This window comes from Oncorhynchus gorbuscha, linkage group LG22 (genome assembly GCF_021184085.1).
Source record: "Oncorhynchus gorbuscha isolate QuinsamMale2020 ecotype Even-year linkage group LG22, OgorEven_v1.0, whole genome shotgun sequence".
Lineage (NCBI taxonomy): Eukaryota > Metazoa > Chordata > Actinopteri > Salmoniformes > Salmonidae > Oncorhynchus > Oncorhynchus gorbuscha.
Window position 1 is genome coordinate 48,188,567 of NC_060194.1, and position 20,124 is coordinate 48,208,690.

The following is a 20,124-nucleotide window of genomic DNA, read 5'->3' on the forward strand; positions in this document are numbered from 1 at the left end:
GGCAAGCCTCAACTCCAGGCTAGCCAGATGGGCCTTGCTGTTCACACTGTTCAACTTCTCCCTCTCATACCGGCCGGGATCCAAGAATGTCAAGCCGGATACACTGTCCCGACGCTATAGCCCCACGACTACTACCCCGGAACCCGAGACCATCCCATCCCACTTCATGCATGGCGACGGCACTCAGCTGGGGAGTGGGGAAGCAGGTCCGTGAGGCATTGTGTTCCCAGCTGAATCCCGGGCGGGGGGAGGGGGGCGACCAGATGTTCGATCCTGACACCGTCCGCTCCGCAGTCCTGGAGTGGGCCCACTCCTCCAGGCTGGCCTGCCACCTGAGTGCCCATTGGACCCTGGCCTTTGTGTGACAGCGCTTTTGGTGGCCTACTATGGTCCCTGACGTGTCCGCATTTGTCAATCCGTGTGTCTAGAATTAAGCCCATGTCTCACAGCCCTTTGTCTTCTATTTCCAGGCCCACCCCTGCTCCCCGTGTCGTCGATGGCCATCCGGCTTAACCTGAGGGTTCGGCCAGAGGGTTTCCAGTACCTGGTTGACTGGGAGGGTTGTGGCCCGGAGGAGAGGTGCTGGGTCCCCGCTAGAGACATCCTGGACCCAGCCCTCATCGCTGACTTCCACTGCCGACACCCCGGTCAACCAGGTATGTGCCCAGTTAGGACGCCAGGTGGCGCCCCCTAGAGGTGGTGGAGGGGTACTGTCACTACCTGATCTGTTTCGCCTGTCTTTGTGATTGTCTCCGTCCCCCTCCAAGTGTTGCCCATCTTCCCCAACTGTCTTGTTTGTCAAGGCAGCTAGTGTTTTTCTGACAGCTCCTGCTTTTCCCCAGTCCCTCTTTTCTCATCCTCGTTTTTGACCTTTGCCTGTCTTGACTCTGTACCCGCCCACCTGACCACTCTGCCTGTCCCTGACCCTGAGCCTGCCTGCCGTCCTGAACCTTTTCCCCACTTCTGGATTACCGACCTCTGCCTGACCTGACCCTGAGCCTGCCTGCCATCCTGAACCTTTACCCCACTTCTGGATTACTGACCTCTGCCGTCCTGTACCTTTGCCCCTGTTGCTGTAATAAACATTGTTGCTTCAACACAGTCTGCATCTGGGTCTTACCTTGATACCTGATACTTATGTAAATAAGGTATTTCTGTTTTTTATTTTTAATACATTTACAAAAATGTCTTAAAAACCTGTTTTTGTTGTGTCATTATGGGGTTTTGTGTGTAGATTGACTTTTTTTACAATTTAATCAATTTTAGAATAAGGCTGTAACGTAAGAAAATGTGGACAAAGTGAATGAGTCTGAATATTTTCCGAATGCAGTGCATGTCCATTTCTGATATTATTTAATTGTCTTGCTCTCAATACGGTCTGTAAATGTAAATGCATTTTATTCCTGAAGCAAATTTCTGTTTTGTTTATAGTGTCTTGGGTTTTCCATTCCAGCATGGACCCTATTTCATTGTTTATTTTGATGTTTGTTTGTGTTCACTTAGGGGTTTACATTTTTTTCTAGGACAAAGCTGTTGTAATTATTTTACAGTTAATTAACAGGACACATATGAGTTCCTAAATTACATATTCAAAATACCTATTAATGGTGAAGTTTTGCAGTTTTTATTTATTTCTTCTCAGAAACCCGAGCCAGAAGAGGAGTCGACCACCAAGGAGGTTCCTGTTGTCCACACAGAGACGAAAACCTATGAGTCTTCAGAGGTGTGTTCATTTGGGCAGAAGAAGAGAAAAGGAAAGCAACGCTGAGTTTCTACTTGGTTCAGGTAGTCTTTCCATTCACTTCTGTTGGGTGCCTAATAAAAACTCATTTGAGTCACGTGACTTCTGACAGGGTGACACCAACGGTGACGCGCTATCCCCGGTGTTCTGATGAGCGCTCAGACTATCACCTCGGAATCCAACGGAACCACGGCAACCACACACAACGCTAAGGTCAGGGGTCATTTCATTAGCTGACCCTTTTGACCTCGCTAGAATTCTACTCTCCTTTTTAGAATAAATAAATAGTAATACTAACCATAACCCATCTGTCTAGTACCACACCTATACTACTAACCCATCTGTCTAGTACCACACCTATACTACTAACCATAACCCATCTGTCTAGTACCACACCTATAATACTAACCATAACCCATCTGTCTAGTACCACACCTATAATACTAACCATAACCCATCTGTCTAGTACCACACCTATAATACTAACCCATCTGTCTAGTACCACACCTATAATACTAACCATAACCCATCTGTCTAGTACCACACCTATAATAACCCATCTGTCTAGTACCAACCTATAATACTAACCATAACCCATCTGTCTAGTACCACACCTATAATACTAACCATAACCCATCTGTCTAGTACCACACCTATAATACTAACCATAACCCATCTGTCTAGTACCACACCTATAATACTAACCATAACCCATCTGTCTAGTACCACACCTATAATACTAACCATAACCCATCTGTCTAGTACCACACCTATAATACTAACCATAACCCATCTGTCTAGTACCACACCTATAATACTAACCATAACCCATCTGTCTAGTACCACACCTATAATACTAACCCATCTGTCTAGTACCACACCTATAATACTAACCATAACCCATCTGTCTAGTACCACACCTATAATACTAACCATAACCCATCTGTCTAGTACCACACCTATAATACTAACCATAACCCATCTGTCTAGTACCACACCTATAATACTAACCCATCTGTCCAGTACCACACCTATAATACTAACCATAACCCATCTGTCTAGTACCACACCTATAATACTAACCCATCTGTCTAGTACCACACCTATAATACTAACCATAACCCATCTGTCTAGTACCACACCTATAATACTAACCATAACCCATCTGTCTAGTACCACACCTATAATACTAACCATAACCCATCTGTCTAGTACCACACCTATAATACTAACCATAACCCATCTGTCTAACCCATCTGTCTAGTACCACACCTATAATACTAACCATAACCCATCTGTCTAGTACCACACCTATAATACTAACCATAACCCATCTGTCTAGTACCACACCTATAATACTAACCATAACCCATCTGTCTAGTACCACACCTATAATACTAACCATAACCCATCTGTCTAGTACCACACCTATAATACTAACCATAACCCATCTGTCTAGTACCACACCTATAATACTAACCATAACCCATCTGTCTAGTACCACACCTATAATACTAACCCATCTGTCTAGTACCACACCTATAATACTAACCATAACCCATCTGTCTAGTACCACACCTATAATATAACCCATCTGTCTAGTACCACACCTATAATAACCCATCTGTCTAGTACCACACCTATAATACTAACCATAACCCATCTGTCTAGTACCACACCTATAATACTAACCCATCTGTCTAGTACCACACCTATAATACTAACCATAACCCATCTGTCTAGTACCACACCTATAATACTAACCATAACCCATCTGTCTAGTACCACACCTATAATACTAACCATAACCCATCTGTCTAGTACCACACCTATAATACTAACCCATCTGTCTAGTACCACACCTATAATACTAACCATAACCCATCTGTCTAGTACCACACCTATAATACTAACCCATCTGTCTAGTACCACACCTATAATATCTGTCTAACCATAACCCATCTGTCTAGTACCACACCTATAATACTAACCATAACCCATCTGTCTAGTACCACACCTATAATACTAACCTAACCCATCTGTCTAGTACCACACCTATAATACTAACCATAACCCATCTGTCTAGTACCACACCTATAATACTAACCCATCTGTCTAGTACCACACCTATAATACTAACCATAACCCATCTGTCTAGTACCACACCTATAATACTAGTAACCTATAACCCATCTGTCTAGTACCACACCTATAATACTAACCATAACCCATCTGTCTAGTACCACACCTATAATACTAACCCATCTGTCTAGTACCACACCTATAATACTAACCATAACCCATCTGTCTAGTACCACACCTATAATACTAACCATAACCCATCTGTCTAGTACCACACCTATAATACTAACCATAACCCATCTGTCTAGTACCACACCTATAATACTAACCATAACCCATCTGTCTAGTACCACACCTATAATACTAACCCATCTGTCCAGTACCACACCTATAATACTAACCATAACCCATCTGTCTAGTACCACACCTATAATACTAACCCATCTGTCTAGTACCACACCTATAATACTAACCATAACCCATCTGTCTAGTACCACACCTATAATACTAACCCATCTGTCTAGTACCACACCTATATATATCTGTCTAGTACCATAACCCATCTGTCTAGTACCACACCTATAATACTAACCCATCTGTCTAGTACCACACCTATAATACTAAATATCTGTCTAGTACCACCATAACCCATCTGTCTAGTACCACACCTATAATACTAACCATAACCCATCTGTCTAGTACCACACCTATAATACTAACCCATCTGTCTAGTACCACACCTATAATACTAACCATAACCCATCTGTCTAGTACCACACCTATAATACTAACCATAACCCATCTGTCTAGTACCACACCTATAATACTAACCATAACCCATCTGTCTAGTACCACACCTATAATACTAACCATAACCCATCTGTCTAGTACCACACCTATAATACTAACCATAACCCATCTGTCTAGTACCACACCTATAATACTAACCCATCTGTCTAGTACCACACCTATAATACTAACCATAACCCATCTGTCTAGTACCACACCTATAATACTAACCATAACCCATCTGTCTAGTACCACACCTATAATACTAACCATAACCCATCTGTCTAGTACCACACCTATAATACTAACCCATCTGTCTAGTACCACACCTATAATACTAACCATAACCCATCTGTCTAGTACCACACCTATAATACTAACCATAACCCATCTGTCTAGTACCACACCTATAATACTAACCCATCCTAGTAACCCATCTGTCTAGTACCACACCTATAATACTAACCATAACCCATCTGTCTAGTACCACACCTATAATACTAACCATAACCCATCTGTCTAGTACCACACCTATAATATAAATATCTGTCTAGTAACTATAATACATAACCCATCTGTCTAGTACCACACCTATAATACTAACCATAACCCATCTGTCTAGTACCACACCTATAATACTAACCATAACCCATCTGTCTAGTACCACACCTATAATACTAACCATAACCCATCTGTCTAGTACCACACCTATAATACTAACCATAACCCATCTGTCTAGTACCACACCTATAATACTAACCATAACCCATCTGTCTAGTACCACACCTATAATACTAACCATAACCCATCTGTCTAGTACCACACCTATAATACTAACCATAACCCATCTGTCTAGTACCACACCCTATAATACTAACCATAACCCATCTGTCTAGTACCACACCTATAATACTAACCATAACCCATCTGTCTAGTACCACACCTATAATACTAACCATAACCCATCTGTCTAGTACCACACCTATAATACTAACCATAACCCATCTGTCTAGTACCACACCTATAATACTAACCCATCTGTCTAGTACCACACCATAACCCATCTGTCTAGTACCACACCTATAATACTAACCATAACCCATCTGTCTAGTACCACACCTATAATACTAACCATAACCCATCTGTCTAGTACCACACCTATAATATAATACTACCAACCATAACCCATCTGTCTAGTACCACACCTATAATACTAACCATAACCCATCTGTCTAGTACCACACCTATATAACCCATCTGTCTAGTACACCTAACCCATCTGTCTAGTACCACACCTATAATACTAACCATAACCCATCTGTCTAGTACCACACCTATAATACTAACATAACCCATCTGTCTAGTACCACACCTATAATACTAACCATAACCCATCTGTCTAGTACCACACCTATAATATAACCATAACCCATCTGTCTAGTACCACACCTATAATACTAACCATAACCCATCTGTCTAGTACCACACCTATAATACTAACCATAACCCATCTGTCTAGTACCACACCTATAATAACCCATCTGTCTAGTACCAACCTATAATACTAATAACCCATCTGTCTAGTACCACACCTATAATACTAACCCATCTGTCTAGTACCACACCTATAATACTAACCATAACCCATCTGTCTAGTACCACACCTATAATACTAACCATAACCCATCTGTCTAGTACCACACCTATAATACTAACATAACCCATCTGTCTAGTACCACACCTATAATACTAACCATAACCCATCTGTCTAGTACCACACCTATAAACTACTAACCCATCTGTCTAGTACCACACCTATAATACTAACCATAACCCATCTGTCTAGTACCACACCTATAATACTAACCATAACCCATCTGTCTAGTACCACACCTATAATACTAACCATAACCCATCTGTCTAGTACCACACCTATACTACTAACCCATCTGTCTAGTACCACACCTATAATACTAACCATAACCCATCTGTCTAGTACCACACCTATACTACCTATAATAACCCATCTGTCTAGTACCACACCTATAATACTAACCATAACCCATCTGTCTAGTACCACACCTATAATACTAACCATAACCCATCTGTCTAGTACCACACCTATAATACTAACCATAACCCATCTGTCTAGTACCACACCTATAATACTAACCATAACCCATCTGTCTAGTACCACACCTATAATACTAACCCATCTGTCTAGTAACCCATCTGTCTAGTACCACACCTATACCCATCTGTCTACTATAATAACCCATCTGTCTAGTACCACACCTATAATACTAACCCATCTGTCTAGTACCACACCTATAATACTAACCATAACCCATCTGTCTAGTACCACACCTATATACTACTAACCCATCTGTCTAGTACCACACCTATAATACTAACCCATCTGTCCAGTACCACACCTATAATACTAAGTACCACACCTATAATACTAACCATAACCCATCTGTCTAGTACCACACCTATAATACTAACCCATCTGTCTAGTACCACACCTATAATACTAACCATAACCCATCTGTCTAGTAACCCATCTGTCTAGTACCACACCTATATACTAACCATAACCCATCTGTCTAGTACCACACCTATAATACTAACCATAACCCATCTGTCTAGTACCACACCTATAATACTAACCATAACCCATCTGTCTAGTACCACACCTATACTACTAACCCATCTGTCTAGTACCACACCTATAATACTAACCATAACCCATCTGTCTAGTACCACACCTATAATACTAACCCATCTGTCTAGTAACCTAACCCATCTGTCTAGTACCACACCTATAATACTAACCATAACCCATCTGTCTAGTACCACACCTATAATACTAACCCATCTGTCTAGTACCACATAACATCTCTAGTACCACACCTATACTAACCATAACCCATCTGTCTAGTACCACACCTATAATACTACTAACCCATCTGTCTAGTACCACACCTATAATACTAACCATAACCCATCCATCTGTCTAGTACCACACCTATAATACTAACCCATCTGTCTAGTACCACACCTATAATACTAACCATAACCCATCTGTCTAGTACCACACCTATACTACTAACCCATCTGTCTAGTACCACACCTATAATATACATAACCCATCTGTCTAGTACCACACCTATAATACTAACCCATCTGTCTAGTACCACACCTATAATACTAACCCATCTGTCTAGTACCACACCTATAATACTAACCATAACCCATCTGTCTAGTACCACACCTATAATACTAACCCATCTGTCTAGTACCACACCTATAATACTAACCATAACCCATCTGTCTAGTACCACACCTATATACTAAACTAACCCATCTGTCTAGTACCACACCTATAATACTAACCCATCTGTCTAGTACCACACCTATACTACTAACCCATCTGTCTAGTACCACACCTATAATACTAACCATAACCCATCTGTCTAGTACCACACCTATAATACTAACCCATCTGTACCACACCTATAACACTAACCCATCTGTCTAGTACCACACCTATAATACTACTATAACCCATCTGTCTAGTACCACACCTATAATACTAACCCATCTGTCTAGTACCACACCTATAATACTAACCATAACCCATCTGTCTAGTACCACACCTATAATACTAACCATAACCCATCTGTCTAGTACCACACCTATAATACTAACCATAACCCATCTGTCTAGTACCACACCTATACTAACCATAACCCATCTGTCTAGTACCACACCTATAATACTAACCATAACCCATCTGTCTAGTACCACACCTATAATACTAACCATAACCCATCTGTCTAGTACCACACCTATAACTACTAACCCATCTGTCTAGTACCACACCTATAATACTAACCATAACCCATCTGTCTAGTACCACACCTATAATATAACCATAACCCATCTGTCTATACTAACCATAACCCATCTGTCTAGTACCACACCACACATCTGTATAATACTAATAACCCATCTGTCTAGTACCACACCTATAATACTAGTAACCATAACCCATCTGTCTAGTACCACACCTATAATCTGTCTAGTACCACACCTATAACATAACCCATCTGTCTAGTACCACACCTATAATACTAACCATAACCCATCTGTCTAGTACCACACCTATAATACTAACCATAACCCATCTGTCTAGTACCACACCTATAATAACTAACCCATCTGTCTAGTACCACACCTATAATACTAACCATAACCCATCTGTCTAGTACCACACCTATAATACTAACCATAACCCATCTGTCTAGTACCACACCTATAATACTAACCATAACCCATCTGTCTAGTACCACACCTATAATACTAACCATAACCCATCTGTCTAGTACCACACCTATAATACATAACCCATCTGTCTAGTACCACACCTATAATACTAACCATAACCCATCTGTCTAGTACCACACCTATAATACATAACCCATCTGTCTAGTACCACACCTATAATACTAACCATAACCCATCTGTCTAGTACCACACCTATAATACTACTAACCCATCTGTCTAGTACCACACCTATAATATCTGTCTAGTACCACACCTATAATACTAACCCATCTGTCTAGTACCACACCTATAACTACTAACCCATCTGTCTAGTACCTATAATACTATAACCCACTGTCTAGTACCACACCTACTAACCCATCTGTCTAGTACCACACCTATAATACTAACCATAACCCATCTGTCTAGTACCACACCTATACTACTAACCCATCTGTCTAGTACCACACCTATAATACTAACCCATCTGTCTAGTACCACACCTATACTACTAACCCATCTGTCTAGTACCACACCTATAATACTAACCCATCTGTCTAGTACCACACCTATAATACTAACCATAACCCATCTGTCTAGTACCACACCTATAATACTAACCCATCTGTCTAGTACCACACCTATAATACTAACCATAACCCATCTGTCTAGTACCACACCTATACTACTAACCCATCTGTCTAGTACCACACCTATAATACTAACCCATCTGTCTAGTACCACACCTATACTACTAACCCATCTGTCTAGTACCACACCTATAATACTAACCATAACCCATCTGTCTAGTACCACACCTATAATACTAACCATAACCCATCTGTCTAGTACCACACCTATAATACTAACCATAACCCATCTGTCCAGTACCACACCTATAATACTAACCCATCTGTCTAGTACCACACCTATAATACTAACCATAACCCATCTGTCTAGTACCACACCTATAATACTAACCATAACCCATCTGTCTAGTACCACACCTATAATACTAACCATAACCCATCTGTCTAGTACCACACCTATAATACTAACCATAACCCATCTGTCTAGTACCACACCTATAATACTAACCATAACCCATCTGTCTAGTACCACACCTATAATACTAACCATAACCCATCTGTCTAGTACCACACCTATAATACTAACCCATCTGTCTAGTACCACACCTATAATACTAACCATAACCCATCTGTCTAGTACCACACCTATAATACTAACCATAACCCATCTGTCTAGTACCACACCTATAATAATAACCCATCTGTCTAGTACCACACCTATAATACTAACCATAACCCATCTGTCTAGTACCACACCTATAATACTAACCCATCTGTCTAGTACCACACCTATAATACTAACCATAACCCATCTGTCTAGTACCATAACCCACCTATAATACTAACCATAACCCATCTGTCTAGTACCACACCTATAATACTAACCCATCTGTCTAGTACCACACCTATAATACTAACCATAACCCATCTGTCTAGTACCACACCTATAATACTAACCATAACCCATCTGTCTAGTACCACACCTATAATACTAACCCATCTGTCTAGTACCACACCTATAATACTAACCATAACCCATCTGTCTAGTACCACACCTATAATACTAACCATAACCCATCTGTCCAGTACCACACCTATAATACTAACCATAACCCATCTGTCTAGTACCACACCTATACTACTAACCATAACCCATCTGTCTAGTACCACACCTATAATACTAACCATAACCCATCTGTCTAGTACCACACCTATAATACTAACCCATCTGTCTAGTACCACACCTATAATACTAACCATAACCCATCTGTCTAGTACCACACCTATAATACTAACCATAACCCATCTGTCTAGTACCACACCTATAATACTAACCATAACCCATCTGTCCAGTACCACACCTATAATACTAACCCATCTGTCTAGTACCACACCTATAATACTAACCATAACCCATCTGTCCAGTACCACACCTATAATACTAACCCATCTGTCCAGTACCACACCTATACTACTAACCCATCTGTCCAGTACCACACCTATACTACTAACCCATCTGTCTAGTACCACACCTATACTACTAACCCATCTGTCTAGTACCACACCTATAATACTAACCCATCTGTCTAGTACCACACCTATAATACTAACCATAACCCATCTGTCTAGTACCACACCTATAATACTAACCATAACCCATCTGTCTAGTACCACACCTATAATACTAACCATAACCCATCTGTCTAGTACCACACCTATAATACTAACCATAACCCATCTGTCCAGTACCACACCTATAATACTAACCATAACCCATCTGTCTAGTACCACACCTATAATACTAACCATAACCCATCTGTCTAGTACCACACCTATAATACTAACCCATATGTCTAGTACCACACCTATAATACTAACCCATCTGTCTAGTACCACACCTATAATACTAACCATAACCCATCTGTCTAGTACCACACCTATAATACTAACCATAACCCATCTGTCTAGTACCACACCTATAATACTAACCATAACCCATCTGTCCAGTACCACACCTATAATACTAACCATAACCCATCTGTCCAGTACCACACCTATAATACTAACCATAACCCATCTGTCCAGTACCACACCTATAATACTAACCATAACCCATCTGTCCAGTACCACACCTATAATACTAACCATAACCCATCTGTCTAGTACCACACCTATAATACTAACCCATCTGTCCAGTACCACACCTATAATACTAACCATAACCCATTTGTTAAATCTGCTGTCAGACTTTCTAGAGTACATAACAATATACTTTATATTCCTTACTCACCCTTTTTGCTACCAGACGGTTAATGGAGGGATCTCTGAAACCAGAGGATTGTCATCACCAGATAAGCAGGAGATATTTACCCTGATCAGGTCTCTGTCTCTCTCTCTCGCTGTCTCTCTCTCTCGCTGTCTCTCTGTCTCGCTGTCCCTCTCTGTCTTTCTCTGTCTTTCTCTCTCTTTATTTATCTTTCTCCATCTCTCTGTCCCTCTCTTTCTGAATCTCTCTGTCTCTCTCTTTCTGCATCTCTCTCTTTATTTCTCTTTCTACATACAGTGCCTTGCGAAAGTATTCGGCCCCCTTGAACTTTGCGACCTTTTGCCACATTTCAGGCTTCAAACATAAAGATATAAAACTGTATTTTTTTGTGAAGAATCAACAACAAGTGGGACACAATCATGAAGTGGAACGACATTTATTGGATATTTCAAACTTTTTTAACAAATCAAAAACTGCAAAATTGGGCGTGCAAAATTATTCAGCCCCCTTAAGTTAATACTTTGTAGCGCCACCTTTTGCTGCGATTACAGCTGTAAGTCGCTTGGGGTAAGTCTCTATCAGTTTTGCACATCGAGAGACTGACATTTTTTCCCATTCCTCCTTGCAAAACAGCTCGAGCTCGGTTATGTCTCACTTTCTTTCTCTCTTTCTTATAGATCTGTTTAATATAAATGGATGAGGATTTCAAATATAATCGATTGAATGCTGAAGATTGTTAAGTTCCCAAACACTTTCTCTCTCTTTCTAATAGTGACAACAGACATACAGTTTTTCCTCATCAATCTACACACAATACCCCATAATGACAAAGCAAAAGCAGGTTTTTAGAATTTTTTGCAATGTGTTACAAAAAAAAGAACTAAAATATGACATTCATAATTAGATCCTTTTAGTCATAATAATCACATTTACATAAATATTCAGACCCTTTACTCAGTACTTTGTTGAAGCACCTTTGGCAGCGATTACAGCCTCAAGTCTTCTTGGGTGTGACGCTACAAGCTTGGTAAACCTGTATTTGGGGAGTTTCTCTCTTCATCTCTCCAGAGATGTTCGATCGGGTTCAAGGCCGGGCTCAGGCTGGGCCACTCAAGGACAGGAGCTCTGTCAGAGTGACCATAGGGTTTTTGGTCACCTCTCTGACCAATGCCCTTCTCCCCCGATTGCTCAGTTTGTCCGGGTGGCCAGCTCTAAGAAGAGTCTTGGTGGTTCTAAACTTCTTCCATTTCAGAATGATGGAGGCCACTGTGTTCTTGGGGACCTTCAATGCTGCAGAATATTTTTGGTACCCTTTCCCAGATCTGTGCCTCGACACAATCCTGTCTCTGAGCTCTACGGACAATTTCTTCGACCTCATGGCTTGGTTTTTGCTCTGACATGCACTGTCAACTGTGGGACCTTATATAGACAGGTGTATGCTTTTACAAATCATGTCCAATCAATTGAATTTACCACAGGTGGACTCCAATCAAGTTGTAGAAACATCTTAAGGATGATCAATGGAAACAGGATGCACCTGAACTCAATTTCAAGTCTCATAGCAAAGGGTCTGAATACAGAAGAGGACAGGCCACCCCTCAGAGCCTGGTTCCTCTCTAGGTTTCTTCCTAGGTTTTGGCCTTTCTAGGGAGTTTTTCCTAGCCACCGTGCTTCTACACCTGCATTGCTTGCTGTTTGGGGTTTTAGGCTGGGTTTCTGTACAGCACTTTGAGATATCAGCTGATGTACGAAGGGCTTTTTTGATTTGATTTAATTTGACTAATTTAAATAAGCTATTTCATTTGTTCTTTTTTTTCATACATTTGCCAACTTTTCTAAAAAAAACCTTTTTAGCTTTGTAATTATGTGGCATTGTGTGTAGATTGCTGATGGGGGGAGGGTGGGGGGGGTGATTTCATCCATTTTAGAATAAGGCTGTAACGTAACAACATGTGGAAAAGGTCAAGGGGTCTGAATATGATCTCCCTAAGCACTGTACATACCATTCAGATATGTATCTATTAATGACGTGACAGACGTGATGTAACTAGTGTACTAGCTTCTAGCTAAGTACTAAGTTCCAGCTACCTTATAGCCAATAGCCACACACGCTGACTTCCACTCTCCACCTAACATGTACATAACCTCCCTCCCTCCCTCTCTCCTCGTGACATGCCTGACCGCCCCCCCCCTCGCTGCCAAAAGTGACTCTAACATGTACATAACCTCCCTCCCTCTCTCCCTCCCTCTCTCCTCGTGACATGCCTCCCCTCCCTCCCTCTCTCCCTCCCCCCCCCTGCCTGCTGCCAAAAGTGACTCTAACATGTACATAACCTCCCTCCCTCCCTCTCTCCCTCCCTCTCTCCTCGTGACATGCCTGATGCCTGACCCCCCCCCCCTCGCTGCCAAAAGTGACTCTAACATGTACATAAACCTCCCCTCCCTCCCTCTCTCCCTCCCTCTCTCCTCGTGACATGCCTGACCCCCCCCCCCGCTGCCAAAAGTGACTCTAACATGTACATAACATCCTCCCTCTCTCCTCTTGACATGCCTGACCCCCCCCTTCAGGTGTGCAAATCTCTTAGAGACTTTACAGGAAAGACAAACAAGCTGTTAATCGCTGACAAAGGTGACTCTAACACGTATTGATTCAGGGGGTTGAATACTAATCTAATCAATGTGTATTAGTCTTTATTTTATTTAAGTTTTCTTTACAAATGTTAGAATTGTTTTTCTTACACTTTGACATTACAGAGTTTTTTTTTTCATGTAAATCATTGACAAAAAAAAGTGACAATTAAATCCATTTTAATCTCACTTTTGTAACACAACAAAAATGTGGAACAAAAGACAATGGGTGCTAATACTGTGTGAAGACACTGTACAATCTAGCCGTCAAATCTATGCATCTGCTGTCCTTCCCGGCTGAGTTTGCCACTTGCAGACTCTGGCAAATGCATTGAAATCCCTCAGCCAATGTATGCACAGAGGAAATGTATGCACAGAGGAAATGTATGCACAGAGGAAATGTATGCACAGAGGAAATGTATGCACACAGGAAATGTATGCACACAGGAAATGTATGCACACAGGAAATGTATGCACACAGGAAATGTATGGTAGAAGTAGTGCACTACATCCTATGGGCCCTGGTAGAAGTAGTGCACTACATCCTATGGGCCCTGGTAGAAGTAGTGCACTACATCCTATGGGCCCTGGTAGAAGTAGTGCACTACATCCTAATGGCCCTGGTAGAAGTAGTGCACTACATCCTATGGGCCCTGGTAGAAGTAGTGCACTACATCCTATGGGCCCTGGTAGAAGTAGTGCACTACATCCTAATGGCCCTGGTAGAAGTAGTGCACTACATCCTATGGGCCCTGGTCATAAGTAGTGCACTACATCCTATGGGCCCTGGTCATAAGTAGTGCACTACATCCTATGGGCCCTGGTCATAAGTAGTGCACTACATCCTATGGGCCCTGGTCATAAGTAGTGCACTACATCCTATGGGCCCTGGTCACAAGTAGTGCACTACATCCTATTGGCCCTGGTTGAAGTAGTGCACTGCATCCTATGGGCCCTGGTCACAAGTAGTGCACTACATCCTATGGGCCCTGGTCATAAGTAGTGCACTACAGCCTATGGGCCCTGGTAGAAGTAGTGCACTACATCCTATTGGCCCTGGTTGAAGTAGTGCACTGCATCCTATGGGCCCTGGTCACAAGTAGTGCACTGCATCCTATGGGCCCTGGTCACAAGTAGTGCACTGCATCCTATGGGCCCTGGTCACAAGTAGTGCACTGCATCCTATGGGCCCTGGTCACAAGTAGTGCACTGCATCCTATGGGCCCTGGTCACAAGTGGTGCACTGCATCCTATGGGCCCTGGTCACAAGTAGTGCACTGCATCCTATGGGCCCTGGTAGAAGTAGTGCACTACATCCTATGGGCCCTGGTCACAAGTAGTGCACTGCATCCTATGGGCCCTGGTAGAAGTAGTGCACTGCATCCTATGGGCCCTGGTAGAAGTAGTGCACTGCATCCTATGGGCCCTGGTCACAAGTAGTGCACTGCATCCTATGGGCCCTGGTCACAAGTAGTGCACTGCATCCTATGGGCCCTGGTAGAAGTAGTGCACTGCATCCTATGGGCCCTGGTAGAAGTAGTGCACTACATCCTAATGGCCCTGGTAGAAGTAGTGCACTGCATCCTATGGGCCCTGGTCACAAGTAGTGCACTGCATCCTATGGGCCCTGGTCACAAGTAGTGCACTGCATCCTATGGGCCCTGGTCATAAGTAGTGCACTGCATCCTATGGGCCCTGGTCACAAGTAGTGCACTGCATCCTATGGGCCCTGGTCACAAGTAATGCACTGCATCCTATGGGCCCTGGTAGAAGTAGTGCACTGCATCCTATGGGCCCTGGTCACAAGTAGTGCACTGCATCCTATGGGCCCTGGTCACAAGTAGTGCACTGCATCCTATGGGCCCTGGTCACAAGTAGTGCACTACATCCTATGGGCCCTGGTCATAAGTAGTGCACTACAGCCGATGGGCCCTGGTAGAAGTAGTGCACTACATCCTATTGGCCCTGGTTGAAGTAGTGCACTGCATCCTATGGGCCCTGGTCACAAGTAGTGCACTGCATCCTATGGGCCCTGGTCACAAGTAGTGCACTGCATCCTATGGGCCCTGGTAGAAGTAGTGCACTGCATCCTATGGGCCCTGGTCACAAGTAGTGCACTGCATCCTATGGGCCCTGGTCACAAGTAGTGCACTGCATCCTATGGGCCCTGGTCACAAGTAGTGCACTGCATCCTATGGGCCCTGGTCACAAGTAGTGCACTACAGCCTATGGGCCCTGGTAGAAGTAGTGCACTGCATCCTATGGGCCCTGGTAGAAGTAGTGCACTGCATCCTATGGGCCCTGGTAGAAGTAGTACACTGCATCCTATGGGCCCTGGTCACAAGTAGTGCACTACAGCCTATGGGCCCTGGTAGAAGTAGTGCACTGCATCCTATGGGCCCTGGTCATTAGCTTCTGAATGAAATAATAAACCTGTGTGTGTGTGTGTGTGTGTGTGTGTGTGTGTGTGTGTGTGTGTGTGTGTGTGTGTGTGTGTGTGTGTGTGTGTGTGTGTGTGTGTGTGTGTGTGTGTGTGTGTGTGTGTGTGTGTGTGTGTGTGTGTGTGTGTGTGTGTGTTCACGTTTGTGTTCGTGCGTGTCTGGTTTGCATGACTCATAACGAGACTGTGAGGTTACCATGGCCTTGTCCTCAGCTCTGTGAGGTCTCCATGTCCTTGTCCTCAGCTCTGTGAGGTCTCCATGGCCTTGTCCTCAGCTATGTGAGGTCTCCATGTCCTTGTCCTCAGCTATGTGAGGTCTCTATGGCCTTGTCCTCAGCTATGTGAGGTCTCCATGTCCTTGTCCTCAGCTCTGTGAGGTCTCTATGGCCTTGTCCTCAGCTCTGTGAGGTCTCCATGGCCTTGTCCTCAGCTCTGTGAGGTCTCCATGTCCTTGTCCTCAGCTCTGTGAGGTCTCCATGGCCTTGTCCTCAGCTATGTGAGGTCTCTATGGCCTTGTCCTCAGCTCTGTGACGTATCTATGGCCTTGTCCTCAGCTCTGTGAGGTCTCTATGGCCTTGTCCTCAGCTCTGTGAGGTCTCTATGGCCTTGTCCTCAGCTCTGTGAGGTCTCTATGGCCTTGTCCTCAGCTCTGTGAGGTCTCTATGGCCTTGTCCTCAGCTCTGTGAGGTCTCCATGTCCTTGTCCTCAGCTCTGTGAGGTCTCCATGGCCTTGTCCTCAGCTATGTGAGGTCTCTATGGCCTTGTCCTCAGCTCTGTGACGTGAGGTCTCTATGGCCTTGTCCTCAGCTCTGTGAGGTCTCCATGGCCTTGTCCTCAGCTCTGTGAGGTCTCCATGGCCTTGTCCTCAGCTCTGTGAGGTCTCCATGCCCTTGTCCTCAGCTCTGTGAGGTCTCCATGGCCTTGTCCTCAGCTCTGTGAGGTCTCCATGGCCTTGTCCTCAGCTCTGTGAGGTCTCCATGTCCTTGTCCTCAGCTCTGTGAGGTCTCTATGGCCTTGTCCTCAGCTCTGTGAGGTCTCTATGGCCTTGTCCTCAGCTCTGTGAGGTCTCTATGGCCTTGTCCTCAGCTCTGTGAGGTCTCTATGGCCTTGTCCTCAGCTCTGTGAGGTCTCTATGGCCTTGTCCTCAGCTCTGTGAGGTCTCTATGGCCTTGTCCTCAGCTCTGTGAGGTCTCCATGGCCTTGTCCTCAGCTCTGTGAGGTCTCCATGTCCTTGTCTTCAGCTATGTGAGGTCTCCATGGCCTTGTCTTCAGCTCTGTGAGGTCTCCATGGCCTTGTCCTCAGCTCTGTGAGGTCTCCTTGGCCTTGTCCTCAGCTCTGTGAGGTCTCTATGGCCTTGTCCTCAGCTCTGTGAGGTCTCCATGGCCTTGTCCTCAGCTCTGTGAGGTCTCCATGGCCTTGTCCTCAGCTCTGTGAGGTCTCCATGGCCTTGTCCTCAGCTCTGTGAGGTCTCTATGGCCTTGTCCTCAGCTCTGTGAGGTCTCTATGGCCTTGTCCTCAGCTCTGTGACGTCTCTATGGCCTTGTCCTCAGCTCTGTGAGGTCTCTATGGCCTTGTCCTCAGCTCTGTGAGGTCTCTATGGCCTTGTCCTCAGCTCTGTGAGGTCTCTATGGCCTTGTCCTCAGCTCTGTGAGGTCTCTATGGCCTTGTCCTCAGCTCTGTGAGGTCTCCATGGCCTTGTCCTCAGCTCTGTGAGGTCTCCATGTCCTTGTCTTCAGCTATGTGAGGTCTCCATGGCCTTGTCCTCAGCTCTGTGAGGTCTCCATGGCCTTGTCCTCAGCTCTGTGGGGTCTGCTTGGCCTTGTCCTCAGCTCTGTGAGGTCTCTATGGCCTTATCCTCAGCTCTGTGAGGTCTCCATGGCCTTGTCCTCAGCTCTGTGAGGTCTCCATGGCCTTGTCCTCAGCTCTGTGAAGTCTCCATGGCCTTGTCCTCAGCTCTGTGAGGTCTCCATGGCCTTGTCCTCAGCTCTGTGAGGTCTCCATGTCCTTGTCCTCAGCTCTGTGAGGTCTCTATGGCCTTGTCCTCAGCTCTGTGAGGTCTCCTTGGCCTTGTCCTCAGCTGTGTGAGGTCTCCATGTCCTTGTCCTCAGCTCTGTGAGGTCTCCATGGCCTTGTCCTCAGCTCTGTGAGGTCTCCATGGCCTTGTCCTCAGCTATGTGAGGTCTCTATGGCCTTGTCCTCAGCTCTGTGAGGTCTCCATGGCCTTGTCCTCAGCTATGTGAGGTCTCCATGGCCTTGTCCTCAGCTCTGTGAGGTCTCTATGGCCTTGTCCTCAGCTCTGTGAGGTCTCCATGGCCTTGTCCTCAGCTCTGTGAGGTCTCTATGGCCTTGTCCTCAGCTCTGTGAGGTCTCTATGGCCTTGTCCTCAGCTCTGTGAGGTCTCTATGGCCTTGTCCTCAGCTCTGTGAGGTCTCTATGGCCTTGTCCTCAGCTCTGTGAGGTCTCTATGTCCTTGTCCTCAGCTCTGTGAGGTCTCCATGGTCTTGTCCTCAGCTCTGTGAGGTCTCCTTGTCCTTGTCCTCAGCTCTGTGAGGGCAGCCCTGCGTGCCATGCGTAATTCCCGTACTGTTACTGTCTGTCAGTCAGCATCATTAACATTTCCAAAACATTAAGGATCGGTTTCTTGGACACAGATTAAGTCTAGTACTGGACCCCAAATGTACTTTCAAAGAGAGAGAGAGATGTTTGCTTTAGTCCAGGATTCATCTATGTCCGGTAAACTGGCCCTTAAATGAGCTGACCTCTTTCCAATTCCAGTATCCTGCACTGTGTTATGTTCGCGGTAATTTACCGAGAGAAAGCATCAGCATGGCTCTGCCATGGCCTCAGACTCTCCTAATCTGCCTCCGATACTGTACCGTTTCCTACGTGGCTCCCAATGCGAGGGAACGTACTAACCGAGACTGTTTCTCTCTGTCTCTGTTTTTAGGAGTAAGGGCAGCTCTATATCCCCCCTGGTAGAAGGACTCGCCCTCCAACCTCCTCCAGCGTCATGATGGACCTCATTACATTACTGTGCCCGCCTGCTGGGCCTGTTATAACTACAGTAGAGACTATAGAGCCAGCCTGTTGTTCTACAGACGGACTCTGCTCCGTAGAAATATAACCTATAGAACGGGCCTCCCCATTCCAGTCAATGATGGCATGATAGATTGTAATTCTATGCTTTGTTCTCAATGGGGCCCGATCCATGTGCTTAACTTGGACTTTGTAAAAAAAATCATCCATTGATGTCAA

At 44.2% G+C, this 20,124-nt stretch overlaps 1 protein-coding gene across 1 annotated transcript in view; it reads left to right on the top strand.

Moving 5' to 3' along the window:
* LOC124009677 (band 4.1-like protein 3) overlaps positions 1–20,118 on the top strand; it is a 134,356-nt gene extending 114,238 nt beyond the window's left edge. The window contains exons 18-19 of the mRNA XM_046321728.1: positions 1,643–1,785; positions 19,817–20,118. Of these exons, the coding sequence (XP_046177684.1) occupies positions 1,643–1,768 (126 nt within the window). The 3' untranslated portion in view covers positions 1,769–1,785; positions 19,817–20,118. The remainder of the gene's footprint in view (positions 1–1,642; positions 1,786–19,816) is intronic.
* Positions 20,119–20,124: the final 6 nt, after the last annotated feature.